The 15863-nt window shown below is 31.9% G+C and overlaps 2 protein-coding genes across 2 annotated transcripts; one reads left to right on the top strand and one right to left on the bottom strand.

The window, feature by feature from the left end:
• Positions 1-5933: 5933 nt before the first annotated feature.
• Positions 5934-6844, top strand: LOC117920434 (rhodanese-like domain-containing protein 10). Its single transcript, XM_034837961.1, has 2 exons — positions 5934-6423; positions 6514-6844. The coding sequence occupies exons 1-2, from the start codon at positions 5969-5971 to the stop codon at positions 6713-6715; spliced, it is 657 nt and encodes a 218-aa protein (XP_034693852.1). The 5' UTR covers positions 5934-5968; the 3' UTR covers positions 6716-6844.
• LOC117920433 (phosphoinositide phospholipase C 2-like) lies at positions 6812-11922 on the bottom strand. The gene is made up of 9 exons (XM_034837960.1): positions 11518-11922; positions 11174-11364; positions 10314-10449; positions 10075-10227; positions 9725-9966; positions 8961-9078; positions 7858-8010; positions 7642-7722; positions 6812-7479 (listed from the first exon to the last, which is right to left on the bottom strand). The coding sequence occupies exons 1-9, from the start codon at positions 11785-11787 to the stop codon at positions 7168-7170; spliced, it is 1656 nt and encodes a 551-aa protein (XP_034693851.1). The 5' UTR covers positions 11788-11922; the 3' UTR covers positions 6812-7167.
• Between the last annotated feature and the right edge of the window lie 3941 nt (positions 11923-15863).

The following is a 15863-nucleotide window of genomic DNA, read 5'->3' as shown; positions in this document are numbered from 1 at the left end:
CTTTTGTTGATAATTTAAAGACTTTTAACAAATATCCATAGGGGAGATATATTATGAGAGGACAGTTTTTGGTTTGCAAAGGACTTTGGAGAATTAGTTATCCAGTGATCAAAATAAGAAGAAAGCAAAGGGAGAAGCTACAATGGAGGCATATAGTCTTGTTGGATTTCCATATGCCTTCTAAGTTTCGGCATATGAGGCTATTCCACTTATTGGATTGAAATATGCTACTAGTGTATGTGAGAGTTATCCTCAAATATTAAATTGGAGAGCAACTAGTACTTCAAGGTCTATTAAGGTTGAAAAGGTCTTTTTAAAGTCTAATGTAAGTAATTGTTTACCTTTTAATTTTAACAATGTACTTACATAAATTTTTTTGTATTATTGTTTATCGACAACTAAGCTTTATTTGAATTTTGTAGTTATCTTTTCATTTGCTCTTAACACCCACCTTAGAGGGGAGTATCAACAAGACTATTATAAGCATTTGGATAAATAATGAGCATTAGCAAAAATGTTGCACCAATCAATTACCTCACAATCTATCAAGAAAGATGACTTAAGGCAACAAAAGGACTCATTTGAAACTGCAACATATGACGTCACTATTGTTGCTACAATAGTAGAAGAGGCAACAAATGATGCATGTGCCCCATCAATCGTAACTTAACCTAAACTTAGATATCATAAATAATGCATGCATGTTTTTTTATAGACTCTACTATAATACAAGATATTTACTTCATAATTAATGTGTGGAACCTGAACTTAACCAATGTTAAGTTCATTATAAATAAACTTGTAGAAAGTTAAGTTCACAAGTATCATGAAAAACCTAAATTCAACCAGTGTCTTATTTGAAAGTGAACAAACTAGTCATGGTATTTTTTTTTTTTATGTTGTAAATGTTAAATTCTTATTTCATTTGTGTAATATGTCAAGAATTATGGATGGAGTCTTTGAAATTCAGATAAAGTTCAAAGTCAAATTTCAATCATCTAAAAAAGGAAATTGATGGACTCAACTAAAAAATGGACGAATTAAAACAACTTTTATCAAAAGTTAGTAACAAGTTTACTATATTTATATTTTCTAATACTTCATTGTTTTAACATTTGTGTGTTCTTTTATATTTATTATTATTGGGTGGTGTATGCTACTTCAGGTCATGAGTTCAAATGAGGCATATGTTATGCATGACACTAGATTCACAAAATCTAGTACAAAGGAAAAGGATAACAATATGGGCTTTCATTTCTAAAATGAAATATTTGAGCATGTTACAAATGATGAAGTGGTGAGGAATGACATTTTCATGGATGTAATATGGACTTACATTTTTCATGTGTGTCCTTACTCAATGACGGGATTCATTTTTTATTAAAAAAAAATTGATTTTTGAAAAAGTTAGAGTTGTCACTTATTTTTGTTTATTTATAAAAGAGAAATCAAATTTTTTTTTTTTTTTAAAAAAACTCTAACATAAGACAACACCCTTTTAACTCCTATAGTAGTCTCTAGTAAATAAATGGAAGAGACTAAGGTAATTGATTAATAGACCAATGTATACCAAGAGACAACAACAAAAATATACAATAAGGTAATAGTGATAAAGAGTACAAGGTAAAGAACACTCATAACACAAACATGCATATCATATTAATCAAATAGATAAGGAAGAAAAGGAGCATACCTTAAAAATGCCCAAAATAGGGAAGTGTTCTTACATGGAAAGAGCAGGTTAGTTCATAAGCAAAATAAAAGATATAATGGCAAACCAAAAGCTAAACAATATATTCAAAATATACTGAACTCAAATCAAGAAGCAAAGACGACTAATCATGCGTAAGGTTTAAAACTAGCAACATGTATGAAATCACAAAATAAATCTAAATAAAATAATAAAAAGGATATATGATATAAAGGAAAGCTTAGATAACATGTACAAGATGTCTACAATATAAATCAAAAGTTAAAGAAGGTTAGAAATATGCAAAGGAAGCTGAATTAGTAAGTTTATACAAGATATCCAAAAGTTGGACAACAAGCGAGTACTTACAAAATAAATCTAAAAAAAAAAAGTTATAAATGAGATAAAATCAAGACAAATATTCTACAACATGCTCAAAGCATATACAATACAACCCAAAATCCAAAAGTGCCTAAATATGCATCAATTATCCTAAATTCCACTAAACATCTTTTAAACATGACATATCAACAAGTCATGCAAATACAAAATTATTTTACAAGCCTAGAAGTGAGATAAAATTAAGAAAAAATTACACTATTTAAAGTGTCTAAATCATGTGAAAAATTTCTATGAAGCTTAAACATGTACCAATTATACCATAATTCATTGAAAAAATAAATCATAACACTATATTCAGGTCAACACAACATGTAGGGAATGATTCAATTCTTTTACATGCTAAAAAAATTGATTTTTGAGTGAAACCAAAATCTAAAACATTGTTTAATAGGTCTAGAATACATAAAAAAAAATATAACAAATAATTAAACAACCATGAGCTAATACAAATTTACAAAAACATTTGAAGGGTAAAAAATATGGCAAAATTTGGACACTTGGAAAAGTCAATTTATTTCATAAACATGGAGAATACTTTTTTTTTAATAAAACAAACATTCTTTAATATATTTTAAAAGTATTAAACATCATACAAGCCTTAAAAATATTTTAGGATAAACCAAAAAGTTCAAATTTAGAAAAATATTTTGGGTGTCAAAAATAGAACACAAGTGGTGAATTTCGAAAATTAAAGAATATGGCTTTGAAACAAGCCTTAATTAATTTTCATGGTCTAATCCATATGCCAACCCTCTAATGATCATGGTAGGAAGCTCATAGGGGTTGGATATAATCTCATTAAATTGAAATTTGCAAAATTAATCCATATTTCCATTGATTAGTAAAATATGAAAATCATAAGTTTGAAAAATTAGTGATGTGGGCCTAAGGAATGAGTCTTAGATTAATTATAGTGCAAACACCACTCCTCAACCCTCATATGAGTATGAATTTGAACTTACAAGAGGCATGGAGGGCCAAGGAACACTCACAATTAAAAAAAGACTGAAATACACAAAGAAACACTTGTAGAAAATGATGTTCTTATGTGAAATCGATTTTAATATACCATAGATCATGACAACCATTAATGACTATAAAAACAATCATAATCTCAACCCTTACATGACCATGAAAAGGGATCAAATGGTTGAGAATGGTTCACTAAAAAACAAATTGAGAAAACTTTTCAAAAGTCATAAAAACATAAGAACAACTATTGATTTTATCAAGCATAAAGGTTATATCAAAGCCTATGGTGAGAGGCTTGATTCTTAGCGACGAAATAACCATCAAAAGATACTTGGAAACTCAGCCAAAGAGGGTTTAAAAAAGTATTTTACAACACAAATTGAAAAAAAATAAAAAATCAAAGAGGACCAAAATAGTATTTGAAGGGTATTTTCTAAAGAAAATCTCTTTGGCAAACCAACAAACAGTTTGTTACTCTCAAAAATGATTTTAAAATCAATAAAAAAGGCTTCAAAAAAATCATTAAAATAAAGGGAAAAATGAAATACTCAAAACAAAAATTCAAAAGAAAATAAGGATTTCAAATCCTAACAAAGCCTCATCTCATAAGTTTATCAATAAACTTGCAAAGAGAGTAAAAATACCCAAAATAGAATAAAAAGTAATCAAACCAAACTATACAACAAGATAAATTAAAGATTAAGCAATCAAGAAGAATCAATAGAAGAAGAGAAAAAGAACAACTGTATATCATGAATAAATAACCAACAATCCAAGTGTGTGACCTCTAATATCCACACCCAACAAATACATATCCTTAAAAAATCAAAATAAAAAAAGGATGGATTGTAAATGAATGATAAAAAATGAAATTAAATAGCACCCACAAAGTCTCTACTCATTAGTAACCAAACTTTCTTTTCAAGTAAGCTTTCAAGCCAAAAATCCTTCCAAGAGAGCTCTTCTTCCTTTTCTCTCAATTTTGGTAAAGTATTCCCCTTCCAAAACACTCCAAGAATCCCTTGAAATTGAGCTCCTAAGGCCCCTTTTCATATAGTAAGGGAGGGTGGAGATCTGGACACTTGTCTTTATCTTACACAAAGCCCAAAAACTAAACCCAAGGGGCCTTTAACGTAGTGTTAAAGGTAGCTAGAAACATGAGTGTAAGGATTGTGAATGAAGTGGACTATATCAAAGAATAAAAATACCAAAATTTCATCCTAGCACATGATGCAATAAGATCAAAGGACTATCACATGCAATGAGACAAGAGAAACTTTGGGTGATGATGCTATATATGAATGCATATGCAATGAACAACTCTAGGTTGTGGATGAAATGATGAATTAAGAAAAAGCCTACAAATATAAATTTGTGGTGGTGAAACACAAAAAAAAAGCCATAAATACCAATCTATAGTGGTCATAAGCTAATAAAAAGCTCATAGATGACAAATCTACGGGTGTTGATATATTGATAAAAGGCCTATCGATGAAAATCTATGGTGGTTATACACTAATATTACCTATAGATAACAAATATATGGTGGTGATATTCAAATAAAGGGCCCATAGATGAAAACCTATGATGGTGATACTCATAAAAGCTTATTGATACCAATCTATGGTAGTGATACTCATAAAAGCCTATAGATACCAATCTATAGTAGTGATACTCATAAAAGACCCATAGATATCAAATTTATGGTGGTGATGTTGGGATTGAGCCCTTAAAAGCAAGACATAATGTAATGATGTTAGACTTGATTGTCATTTTGCTATCCATTTTATGTATTGACATTGATTTGATCATTTAACTTTTATCACTTGTATTTTACATAACTTGAGTGCATTAGGAGTTATATAGAGAATACAAGTCATAGGTTCCTTGCAAGATGATAAGTTATTCACAAGTAATTTATGAATTTAGGTAATGCAATAGAAACTATAATGCACTACTTCCTAATTAGAAAGACGACTTGTTTTGACCATCGGGATGTGTTTCTCATAGTGAATGCACTAGTGTGTATGGTTATACATTATACATAACTTATAGTGAATCATGATGTAAAACTATCAAATTGCTATGATTCATTAAAGTGTTATGTTGCATGAACTCTTAATGTTGAGAGAATATTGAGTTTGTACTAAAATCAATTGGAGACTTTGACTTATGGATGAAATCTTAAAGTAGTGATGTATTCCCTATAGAGTAGGTCACTATTGATGGAAGTTTGTGGTAATATGTATTTTTAATAAAGACATCATGATATCTCATGAAATTGAGACGATGTATTCCATTGGGTGATAAAAAGATATGTGATCATAAAATTTGTGGTCGTAATAATTCCTCAGGTGGAATCTGTGGTGTAATATATATATATATATATTCTATCGCATCCTATCTCACTAATTAAATGTAGCTTAAGATGATTGTGATCTTGAATCATGTAAAAAAGAATTACTTTAACCTTGTTGCACTGACAATATAACATTAAATCATATAAAAAGGATTTGCTTTAGCTCATTGAATTCGCACATAACCACGTAAAAATTATTGGTTTAATCTTATTGATAATGAATAAATTGATTTCAAATAAGATGCTCGAATCCTTGATCCTAACAATTTTAAGGGCAATGCATTTTATTTTGGCTTCTCCTTGGACCACCTATGCAAACCAGAATACCATATGCGAATGAGCAGTGACCATGAAAAGCTTGGGCCGAAAGAAACCTAGTTGGGCAGTGACCATGAAAAGATTGGGCCAAAAGAAACGTAGGTTGGGCCTGGTCCCGGCCCAGTAAATATGGTCTTCTTCTTATTTATCTATTTATTTGGCAAAATGAAAAGAATTTGGTTAAAACTTAAAAGTGATGCTAGTCTTCTGGATAAGGAAAGAGAGAGATGGCAATTCAACTGAAGCTCCTCTACACATCCACGTTGACGAACAGGAAGCAAGGCAAGCCACCCAACTTCAACATTTCAACACCACCAACTCTGCAGGTCCATGCCTCCTCAAGCAGTGCCCGGCAACTGATAGAGTCCGGGGCAGTCCGGCCGATACTGCCAAAGGATGCAGCCTCTGCTTTGAACTCTGAAGGCTTCATACTCGTGGACGTCAGGCCAGCGTGGGAGAGGGAGAAGGCACGTGTCTCGGGGTCAATGCACGTGCCACTCTTTGTCAAGGACATGGACAACAGCCCCATCACTCTGCTGAAGAAGTGGGTGCATTTTGGGTACATTGGGCTGTGGACTGGCCAGAATTTCACCATGATCAATCCTGATTTTGTCGGGCAAGTGGAAATAGCTGTTCCTGATAAGGACGCTAAGCTCCTTGTTGCTTGTGGAGAAGGGCTGAGGTAAGAGTTTCGATCCTTCCAGTTGCTGTTAGTACTTGGATGAAAATGAATACATATAAGAGTACAAACCATTAAAAGCATGAATTTTAGGTCCATGATGGCAGCTTCAAAGCTACATGGAGGAGGATACAGGAACTTGGGGTGGCTGGCAGGTGGATTTAATCGGGCCAATGATGGTGATTTTCCTGATGTCGAAGGGACTGAGAAGCTGCAGTATGCCACAATAGGGGGTGTGTCCTACTATTTCCTTCAATTGCTTATACTCCTGCAAGCTGTGGGTAAAAGAAGTTGATCATAAACTGTGAAGACATTCTTAATTGTTGTTCTTGAATCAAAGGAATGAAAGCTGCATCTGTTTTATTAAAGAAAATAATGCAGGTCTAAGCTGTAAAATAAAAAATTATACCATTAATTCTCACAATTGAAGGCTATCGTCATATATTTAGGTACAACCATTCTACTCAACAAGTGGTCGATAAAAGTTACAACTGCATGATATAATATATAACAGAAAGAAAATGTAAAACCACAAGAATCCAAGGTGGTGCCGGTTGTATCCAATCAACCATTTAGTCGCCTAATAGTGTGAAGGAACTTTCTGGTTCCCTTCACTGAAATAGCAGAATTATGCCGGTAGTGTTGCTTTCAAGAGATATGATGGCAGCAACTCAATACTGCAATGTGGTGAGATTACTGTGAGGCTGGATAACCAGAGAGATGCTCTGAGTCTCTGACCAATTAGGATCAAGGCCTGGAATCAACTGAAACAAATTCGAAGCGCATGAGTAGCTTTACAGATTTGTACTTATCCCCCTCTTTGTTGTGAAGTGGAACAGCCCGGATTCCTGTTTTCAAATCTGAAACAGGAAGACATGTTTGACCTCCAAAATCATCCCTCTCAGACATATCATAGTCATATATTTCAATCCGGATCAATGCCAGCTCAGGAACAGTCAAGGGGAACTCAAACTCTTCATTCCAAGTAGGGTTCCAGTTATCGTCCATTTCCTTTGTTTCCTTCATTCCTGAATCTTCTGGAACCCCAGCTATTCCAACCTGCATATATTGATAATTCACAGCACCGTCATTCTCTTTGATCTCCAAAGCTTTACAAAATGGTAAGACCAGATGAAATGACACATTCAACAATCACAGAATCACAGAATCACAGAAAGATGAACATTGACTTTTAGATATGAACACTTCTTAAATTCTTACCCTTAGATAGAAGTCTGGTCGAGAATATATATCAAATTTACCAAAATCTGAATGCCAGCCCTCCCCCAAATATGCTTTAACCTGTTTAGTAATAGGAAAGTTTTTGTCACTTAAAACGCATAAATATAAAAACTTAAAAGAGGAGATGTGGAAGTTTCATCAGGAAAGAAGAAAGACAACCAAACACAATTAAAGTTTATGGAATATTTTACTCACTTTCAAAGTTGTCTTCACTGGTAAATTTGCTTGAGGATCAAAAACATCATTGTTGGGACCAAGCTTCAGTAGAAAATCAGGTTTCTTCACATAACCACAACCACCATTGGCTCTGAACATTCCTTGCATCAACCAAAGTGACTTGCCGTATCCCTATCACAGGAGCATAATGGTATTTTTAGTACATTCAAATATATGTCAATTGTTCCTCTTAGTACCCAGTTTATTTTTCATGGCATTAGAGAGGCGTATAATTCATTCTATGCAAAGGGTCATATTTGGAATTCATGATATGACACATTAAACATTTTTGCCATCATTTTATGATGCCTTTTTTTTTTTTTTCTTTTTTCTTTTTTTAATAATTACAACATTTTGGCAGGTAGATTTGTGCCTTCGGTTGCTCAGATGTCCAAGAAGGCACTTTTCTAGAACTATTCATTTTTGTTGGAACAAAGTGTCAATCCAAATCCCTGTGCAACTAAGAAGCAGAATTGTGGTGATTGGACCTCATTAAAGACTTCTAAATTTCTAATGGGAGGTCATTCATGATGCCATGACTTTCTTAGTTTTCTCTAAGTTCTATTTGAATGCAAACCCTGGATGCATGTTTGCAGAGCCAAACTCAACTTTGATCAGTCCACAAAAGATGCCAAAACCTCAAGTACTACTGATCCAATGAATTTGAATCCTGATAGGTAATCTGGAAAAACCCCTACCTAATTTCCCCCTCCCCTTTTTTCAAACCATTCATTACCAGACACCATGGTTAGCATACTTGATTGTTTGACTTTATGGTTATCTGAGAAGTGTTCAACAGTGCCCAATAAGACGGCCAATACAGAAAGTCATTTTATATTACAGGCTGATAGAATGTATCTCTTATTAAGGAAGTAGCTTTAGAGGCAAAGGATCTCTGAATGCCACATTTGCAATATACAAATCTACTGGTACATTTTGGATGTTTATTCAAAAAAACATAAATGCATTGAATTTTAAGATGCTGAATCTGGTATAAACTCTCAGGAGCATAATGCAAAACTAACCCAAGTAAAATATAAAGATGAACTAAATTTCAGGACTAAATAAAGTTTCCACCAAACCTGCATATTAAATGCCACCATTTGAGCTCCATGCATCCATGCAGTTAGCGGATCATAATTTGATGAATCAACCCGTACACCTTTTGGATATACTCTCAGAAAATTTTTCTGGGTAAACCTATGCCAATGTAAATAGGTCTTAATTATTCAGCTTAAGAAGTAAAACATGGAATGCTCAGTAATGAGGTGTACCTTTAAAAGTTTAAACATGTTGTGATAAAATCCAACAAGAGATAAATTGGAGAAGTAACCAAATGGACTTCTAAGATATACATTTAATTATCAGTTCGGTGGACCTCTTCCTTGACAATGAACCCCAAAAGAAAATGGTCATCCTAAATTACAATCATCAAATTGAGTCAAATTCTGGAAGGAGGGACCTCCAAGTAAGCATATTCCACAGCCCTACACAATTTGCCAAGTATTTGGAACCAGTAAGGAAGTTATAGGACTATTATGGTTACACCATGGGTTTTACTTGTTGACTAAAACTATGTGAAAGATGGAATTCTCAGGGATATACTCTAGTTTAATTGTCCACAAATGGCCTACAGAAATGCTCTCTTTTGGGCTATAGATTTTTTTGAAACTTCAGTATTCTACTTCTCAGAGAAAGACATGAAACCAGATGCTGAAGTATAAAACTCTCTACACACTGCAGAAAAATAGGCTTTCATGCCAAAGATAATCACAACATGAGAAGAAACATAACACACATGTAGAAATATCACTGAAACAAACTTGAGAAAAATCTTAACTGATACCTGATAATATCTTTACCATGAGTTATGGATGCCTTTTCAAGCTCACGCTCACTTAAGCTAAGACGCCTAACTTTATCAGGATCCACCCTCAGCCACTCTTTCAGTCCACCTTTTAGCTTCCCAGCATGAATGGCAATTAGACGCCTATATTCAGGTGCAGCATTGTGTTGTAACTTGTCTTCCTCATCTTCCTCATCTTCAAGATCTTCCTTGTCAATACACTCCACATTCTCTGGGTCATTCTGTTTTCAAATGGTAATTCTGAGATTAGGGATGAAGTAAATTTTAATAATCTAGGTATATTTGCTCTCCCAAAAAAATTGCATGATGAATTGATTCCCTTGAAGTACCTCTTCCAATGCTTCAATTTTTTTTTCAAGATATTCTTTTGGCGGTTTGGTTGAGATGAGGATCCGTCTCTTCAATGCTTCAGGTGAAGCGAATTCTGCTATACATTCTGACTCAGGGACAAACAGCATATCTCCAAAGGTTTGAGTGAGCATCTAGAAATGAATCCATTTGTGGTCACAGAAATAGAATTATGCAACATGATCAAGGCTCAAGTTCACAGTGAAAAGTGAAAACTCACCTGGGCCACTTTAGCCTGAAGATCTGGCTTGAGGTGGTCTTCTAAAGTTATTACCACAGGATAATCAGACACAACAAAAGCATGTTCCTTGATAGATCTCAAACACTGGATGAGTTTCACCGGGTTTGTTAGTGTCCTACATTTATGAATAAAATGATTACCAGAAATAAACAGAGTGAAACTAACATTAGTAAAGTATTTGTAATATCCCCGCTAGAAATCGGCAAACATAACTGATGATAAGAAGCAATTAAGGAGATACTGTTTTATGCTTTATCATACATTTATGGTGCAATATTCTTGTCAGCTTTGCAGTTTATCATTAAATAAATGAAGGCAGATAAAATAATTTTGGCCAGGAAGATAAGATCTGAACAAATTGATCCAATTTCAATCTCATGGGCACAGTTTTAGAATAAATATAAAATTTGAGAGTGGAAATATTTCTGTGTTCTTAGTATAATCATTCATGGAGTTGTTGTCCTTAGGTTATGATATAATGGTTTTCCCTAAGGAGCTTCAAAAATTTTACTTCATTGGATCTATTTAGGGAGGTCTACTGGAAGAATGGTCTTTAGCTGCAGTGCACCCAAACGTGCAGACAAGGTAGGGTGGAGAGTGTTCTCCAACATACAAGAATATATCTTTTTCAACAATGTTATGTCTAATGGCTGAAGCACTGCTAGCAACCTAGAATTGCTTCACTTTTTTTGACTCTTAATGAAATATAACCTAATCCAATGGAAAGAATATGCAAAAAACAATATACTGTAATGGATGGTCATTTGGTGTCCTGTAATGTCATATGTTGGAATAAGATGAAAATCAGAGTTCAATGGTAATGCACACTAACTCCATACATGCCATGAAGAACATCCACATCATCTTCGGTGGAATTTGGCCACAGATCCAGTTCAATTACTCTTACACCTCTCTGCAGTGCTTCTATAATGGGGGCATCGCTGGAGTCACTGCTGAGTTGATTCCCGGTTAGATAGGAATTGTGACTTGTATAGATGAAATAATGCGGCAACGGAGAATTCATGTCATGCTGCACCCAGAATGGAAGCAACAGATCATTCCAAAATAGCAATTGAATGATGAAATCTACACATTTTTATCAACGTAGTAAGAAATTCATGCGCAGGGATCTGACACCATAAGCTGAAAACACCTCCGTAAATAAAACAGAAAGTGAAATTACCGAACCGGAAGGCGAGAGGGGAGGATTGACGTCACCGAAGAGGTAGCAGAAAAAGGCTCGGAGATCCAGAGCCTTGGATTGAGAGATGTCGGGATGCTGGAGAGCAATGAGGGCATTGACAATGGCTTCCGCATCGTCCTTGGTGGCCGCTTTTTCGCCCTGAACTTCTATCAGGAATCTGAGGAGGTGATCGAGGGTCATTGTTCCGTGGTCGGAGTAACGGTCGAATATATCCTTGATGTCCGCCGGGGGTTTGGTTCGCTCCGACATGTTTGGATTTGCAGAGAAAGAGACAGATTGGAGGAGAGAGATGAGATGAGAAGGGGGGGATTGTCGCTTTGCAGGAAATGATTAAAAAATTTGGCTTCGCATTCTCAGATTTTATAGGAAGTTACATGAACTTCGTATTTCCGGTACAATCGTTTTATTTAGTTATCTCCCAGCATCTTATCCGTGAAGCTTTAAATAATAATTATAATATGAAAATAAAATTGGAGTTTGACTTCTCTGAGTTCTCTCTTCTTCCTCTCTCCAGTGTCATTTATAATGTGATGAGATCTGATTTATTTATTTTTAATTTAAATGACGTGTTATTTTTATTTTTATATCTCTTAAGTCTTAACAATGTATATAATTAAAAAATAAAAATAAAAATAAAATAAAATAGTAGTATTATTTTTGAAACATTTTGTTTTTCTTTTCTTTCGTTTATGTTAAAAGAAATTAATTATAAAGTCATTTAAAATATTTAAGGTAAGGCATTTTTCATTATTTAAAAAAAAAAAAGAATTTTATCATTTTTATATTTCATGAGATGTTCATTGTTGCCACGTATGTGATCAACTGGAACTAGGGGTCAGACACTTGCCGACATAGGGGCCAAACTGTCACAAATCGACATTTTCTGGCGGAATATGGACGCTATCTGTTTTTGACTTTTCTGACACAGTCTTGAATGCCACGTACATAGTGGTCACACAGATTTGGTAAACAGTCACGTCATGTATGAGATATATATAGCAGAAGTGTGCGACAAAAACTAATAATCAGGCTTTTCATGATGATTAATGCATGATATTTTCGATTTTGCCTCAATCAGTACGTGACACTTGCACAATTTCATCATAGGCTTAATTTCGTTCATTAAATACATTTAGCCCCTAATTTGATGAAATTTCTTATTATTTTCTCCTCTCATTTTAACGAATTAAATGTATTTAATCAAAACGAGGTTTTATTTATTTTTAATGAAATTCTTCCACGGTTATTTTTTATTATAGAAGTTTTATTTTTGACTTATGAATGAAGCAAGTCCATAATTAATAAAACAATTTTCGATATTAATATTATCCTTTTATTATTATGTTTTGGACTTAAAATTTAAATTCTAATTGAAGGCCAAAATAAAAAAATTATATCAAAGAAGGCGGATGAACTATCTTGTGCTTGAATATAAGTAATGGGGAAATAAATTTGATTTTAATCATTTTTTTAGAATAAATAATTTAAAATTAAAAAAAATTTCAACCGTGACATCAATCATACAAAAACATATGAATTTCCATTTGTCCATTTGCTTATTTTAACATTAAAGTGTAGAAGATGTATTCAAATAGATACTTAAGTCCTATTTGAATTGATTTTTAAAAAGTTAAAAAAGCTCTTTTTAAATTTAATCAAGGTTTTCAAAGAGCTTAACATAGAAGTCAAGAAAAATGTTATTTATTTTATGAGTTTTATTTTGGTTTATGTAATTTTTTTAGATTTAATAAAACTTATATAATACCAATATTACCTTTAAAATATGACTTTGGCTTTACCTTCAATTTTAATTTCCAATAAAAATAAAAATAAAAAGCCATCTCGAATTTGTGTTTAACTTATTCTCATTGGCTTTCAAAAAACCAAAAGCTTTTTTATGAATTTAATAAAAAGTTTTCGACATCGTGACAAATTTTACTATAACACTTATAACTAAAAACAAAGCTTAATCCAAGTTTTTTTTTTATTTCTTTTATATTTAATAAAATTTTAATACTATCAATATTATTTTTTTTTTAAAAAAAATTATGACTTTGATTTCAATTTAAAGCTTCATACATAACAATTTTTAATTATATATACATGAATCAGGGTAATTTGGTAATTCCCATTGTGTACTAAAATTTTTGTGTGATATGAAAGGTAGAAGAAGATAAGAACCGTGACATAAGATCATGATTTTTTTTTTTTTTTGGTTTGTGGGGTGGGGGGGGGGGGGGGGGGGGGGAAGTGAAAGGAACTTTCTCATTTTTCTTCTTATCCCTGAAGGCTGAAGCATTGATGCTGCCTAAACACACTCACCTGTCCTCTTTCTATACTCACCTGACCTTTCGTCTTTATCCGCCAACCTCATTCAAAAATTAAAAAGCGAAAGACCAACGTAGAGAAAAAAGATTAACGTATTTAACATTACATATGTAACCTTGGTGATCTTTTGTTAACACTCATTTTGAAAATAGAAAATAATTTATTAATGTGTATTAGATTAAGAATATATTTGATAATGATTTTAGGAAGTGTTTTTAACTTTTATAATACTTGAAATTTTTTTTTCAAATTATAAAAAGATTAAGAGTAATTTAATAGTGATTTTAGAAAATGTTTTAAAAAATTTTAATATTTAAAATTTTTTATCATTCAAGTATTAGAAAAACTAAAAATGTTTTTTAAAATTACTATCAAAAGCACTCTAAGAGTGTGCTTAACAATAATTATAGGAAGTGTTTCTAACATCTTTAATATTTTAAAGATAAAAATTTTCAAATGTTATAAATACTAAAAATATTTCCTAAAATCACTATCAAACGCACTCTAAGAGTGTGTTTTGAAGTAATTATAGAAAATATTTATAGTATTTCTAACACTTGAATGATAAAAATTTTCAAATATTAAAAAAAATTAAAGATGCTTCCTAAAATTATTACTAAATGAGCTTTAAAAATACTTTTTAAAATTACTATCACACTTAATTTAAGTTAACAATTTTACTCTAAAAATTGTTATTGCTAGTTAGATTGCTTTTTTATCATAAGTCTTATGCTAACATTTTTGTGTTAAAGAGAGTGTGATAACTCAACCTAGGTGGCCTTTTGCTCAGCTCTCTTTTTAAAAATGGAAAACAATCTCTTAACTGTGTTAGATTAGGTTGATGATTTTGCTCCAAAAATTGCTAGTAAGGGGTTGTTTCACTCCCATAAGGCTTGTGCTAATATGTTTGTGTTGAAGACATACCGTGTGGTGATTCAAGTAAGTACTTTCGAATTTGAAAGCAATTAAGGGTGATCGAGTATTAAGAGGAGGCTTGGAAATAGGAAAAATATGTAGGAGTGGGACGTTTAGGCCTTCCTAGAAAACTATTTTCTAACTCAACAAATACATTTTGCCAAACTTTTAACATGAGATAATATTTTAAGAATTTGTTTTAACAATAAACTATTTTTTAAAATAAATTTGAGACTTGCTAGTTATTTTTAATATATTGTATCGAGTAGTAATTGAAAATATAGAGAATGTTTTAAAAACTTTTACATTATATGTGAGTATGCGACGCTTTTATCGAGAATAAATCTAGAAAACTGTTGTTGTTTTTTTTTTTTTTCAAATCTCAAACAAAATTGTACTATTGAAATCCATTGAGAACCATTCTCAAAAACTAATTTAAAAATGTTTAAAAAGTTTAATATTTTGTAAATATTTTTTCTTAATTTGTTGAGACTAAAACCTTGGGTTTGAAAATAAAAAAAAATAAAAATGAAAAAACTCATTTTGGTGTGCAAAATAGAACCTTGAAAATCTATATATTATAAGAAGTTTGAAAGTCTTTTTCAAAGAGGAAAGAAAGAGGATGAGGCTTTGAGTTGGCAAGTCTCCATATGATTTTGAAGTGATCTACTAAGAAGTATAGAGTGTTGCATCGTGAATATGAAGAATATGTGTAACGGTTTATTGAAATAATTATTATGTGATAAGATATTTTAAAACTAATGGTTTGACAACTCTTAAAAAAACGATTATTTTTTTATTTTATGTAACTAAGATAAAATATTTGAAAATTAATAAATTGACAACTCTTATATAAAATAATTATTGTATTATTCTTTTCTTTTTATATAATTAGGACAAGATATTTGAAAAATAATATTTTTTTTATAAAAAAAAATCAAGAGTTCTAACAAAAAATAATTACTGCAGTTTATTTTTATTTTATAAAATTAAGATAAGATATTTGAAATTTGATAATTTGACATTTCTTTAAAAAAGGTATTATTATGTTTGTTATTGTATATAATTAAAAATATATTCGA

This window comes from Vitis riparia, chromosome 8, assembly GCF_004353265.1.
Source record: "Vitis riparia cultivar Riparia Gloire de Montpellier isolate 1030 chromosome 8, EGFV_Vit.rip_1.0, whole genome shotgun sequence".
In the NCBI taxonomy this organism is placed as follows: Eukaryota; Viridiplantae; Streptophyta; class Magnoliopsida; order Vitales; family Vitaceae; genus Vitis; species Vitis riparia.
Note: the sequence above shows the minus strand (reverse complement) of the source record. Positions and strands in the feature narration are given on the sequence as shown.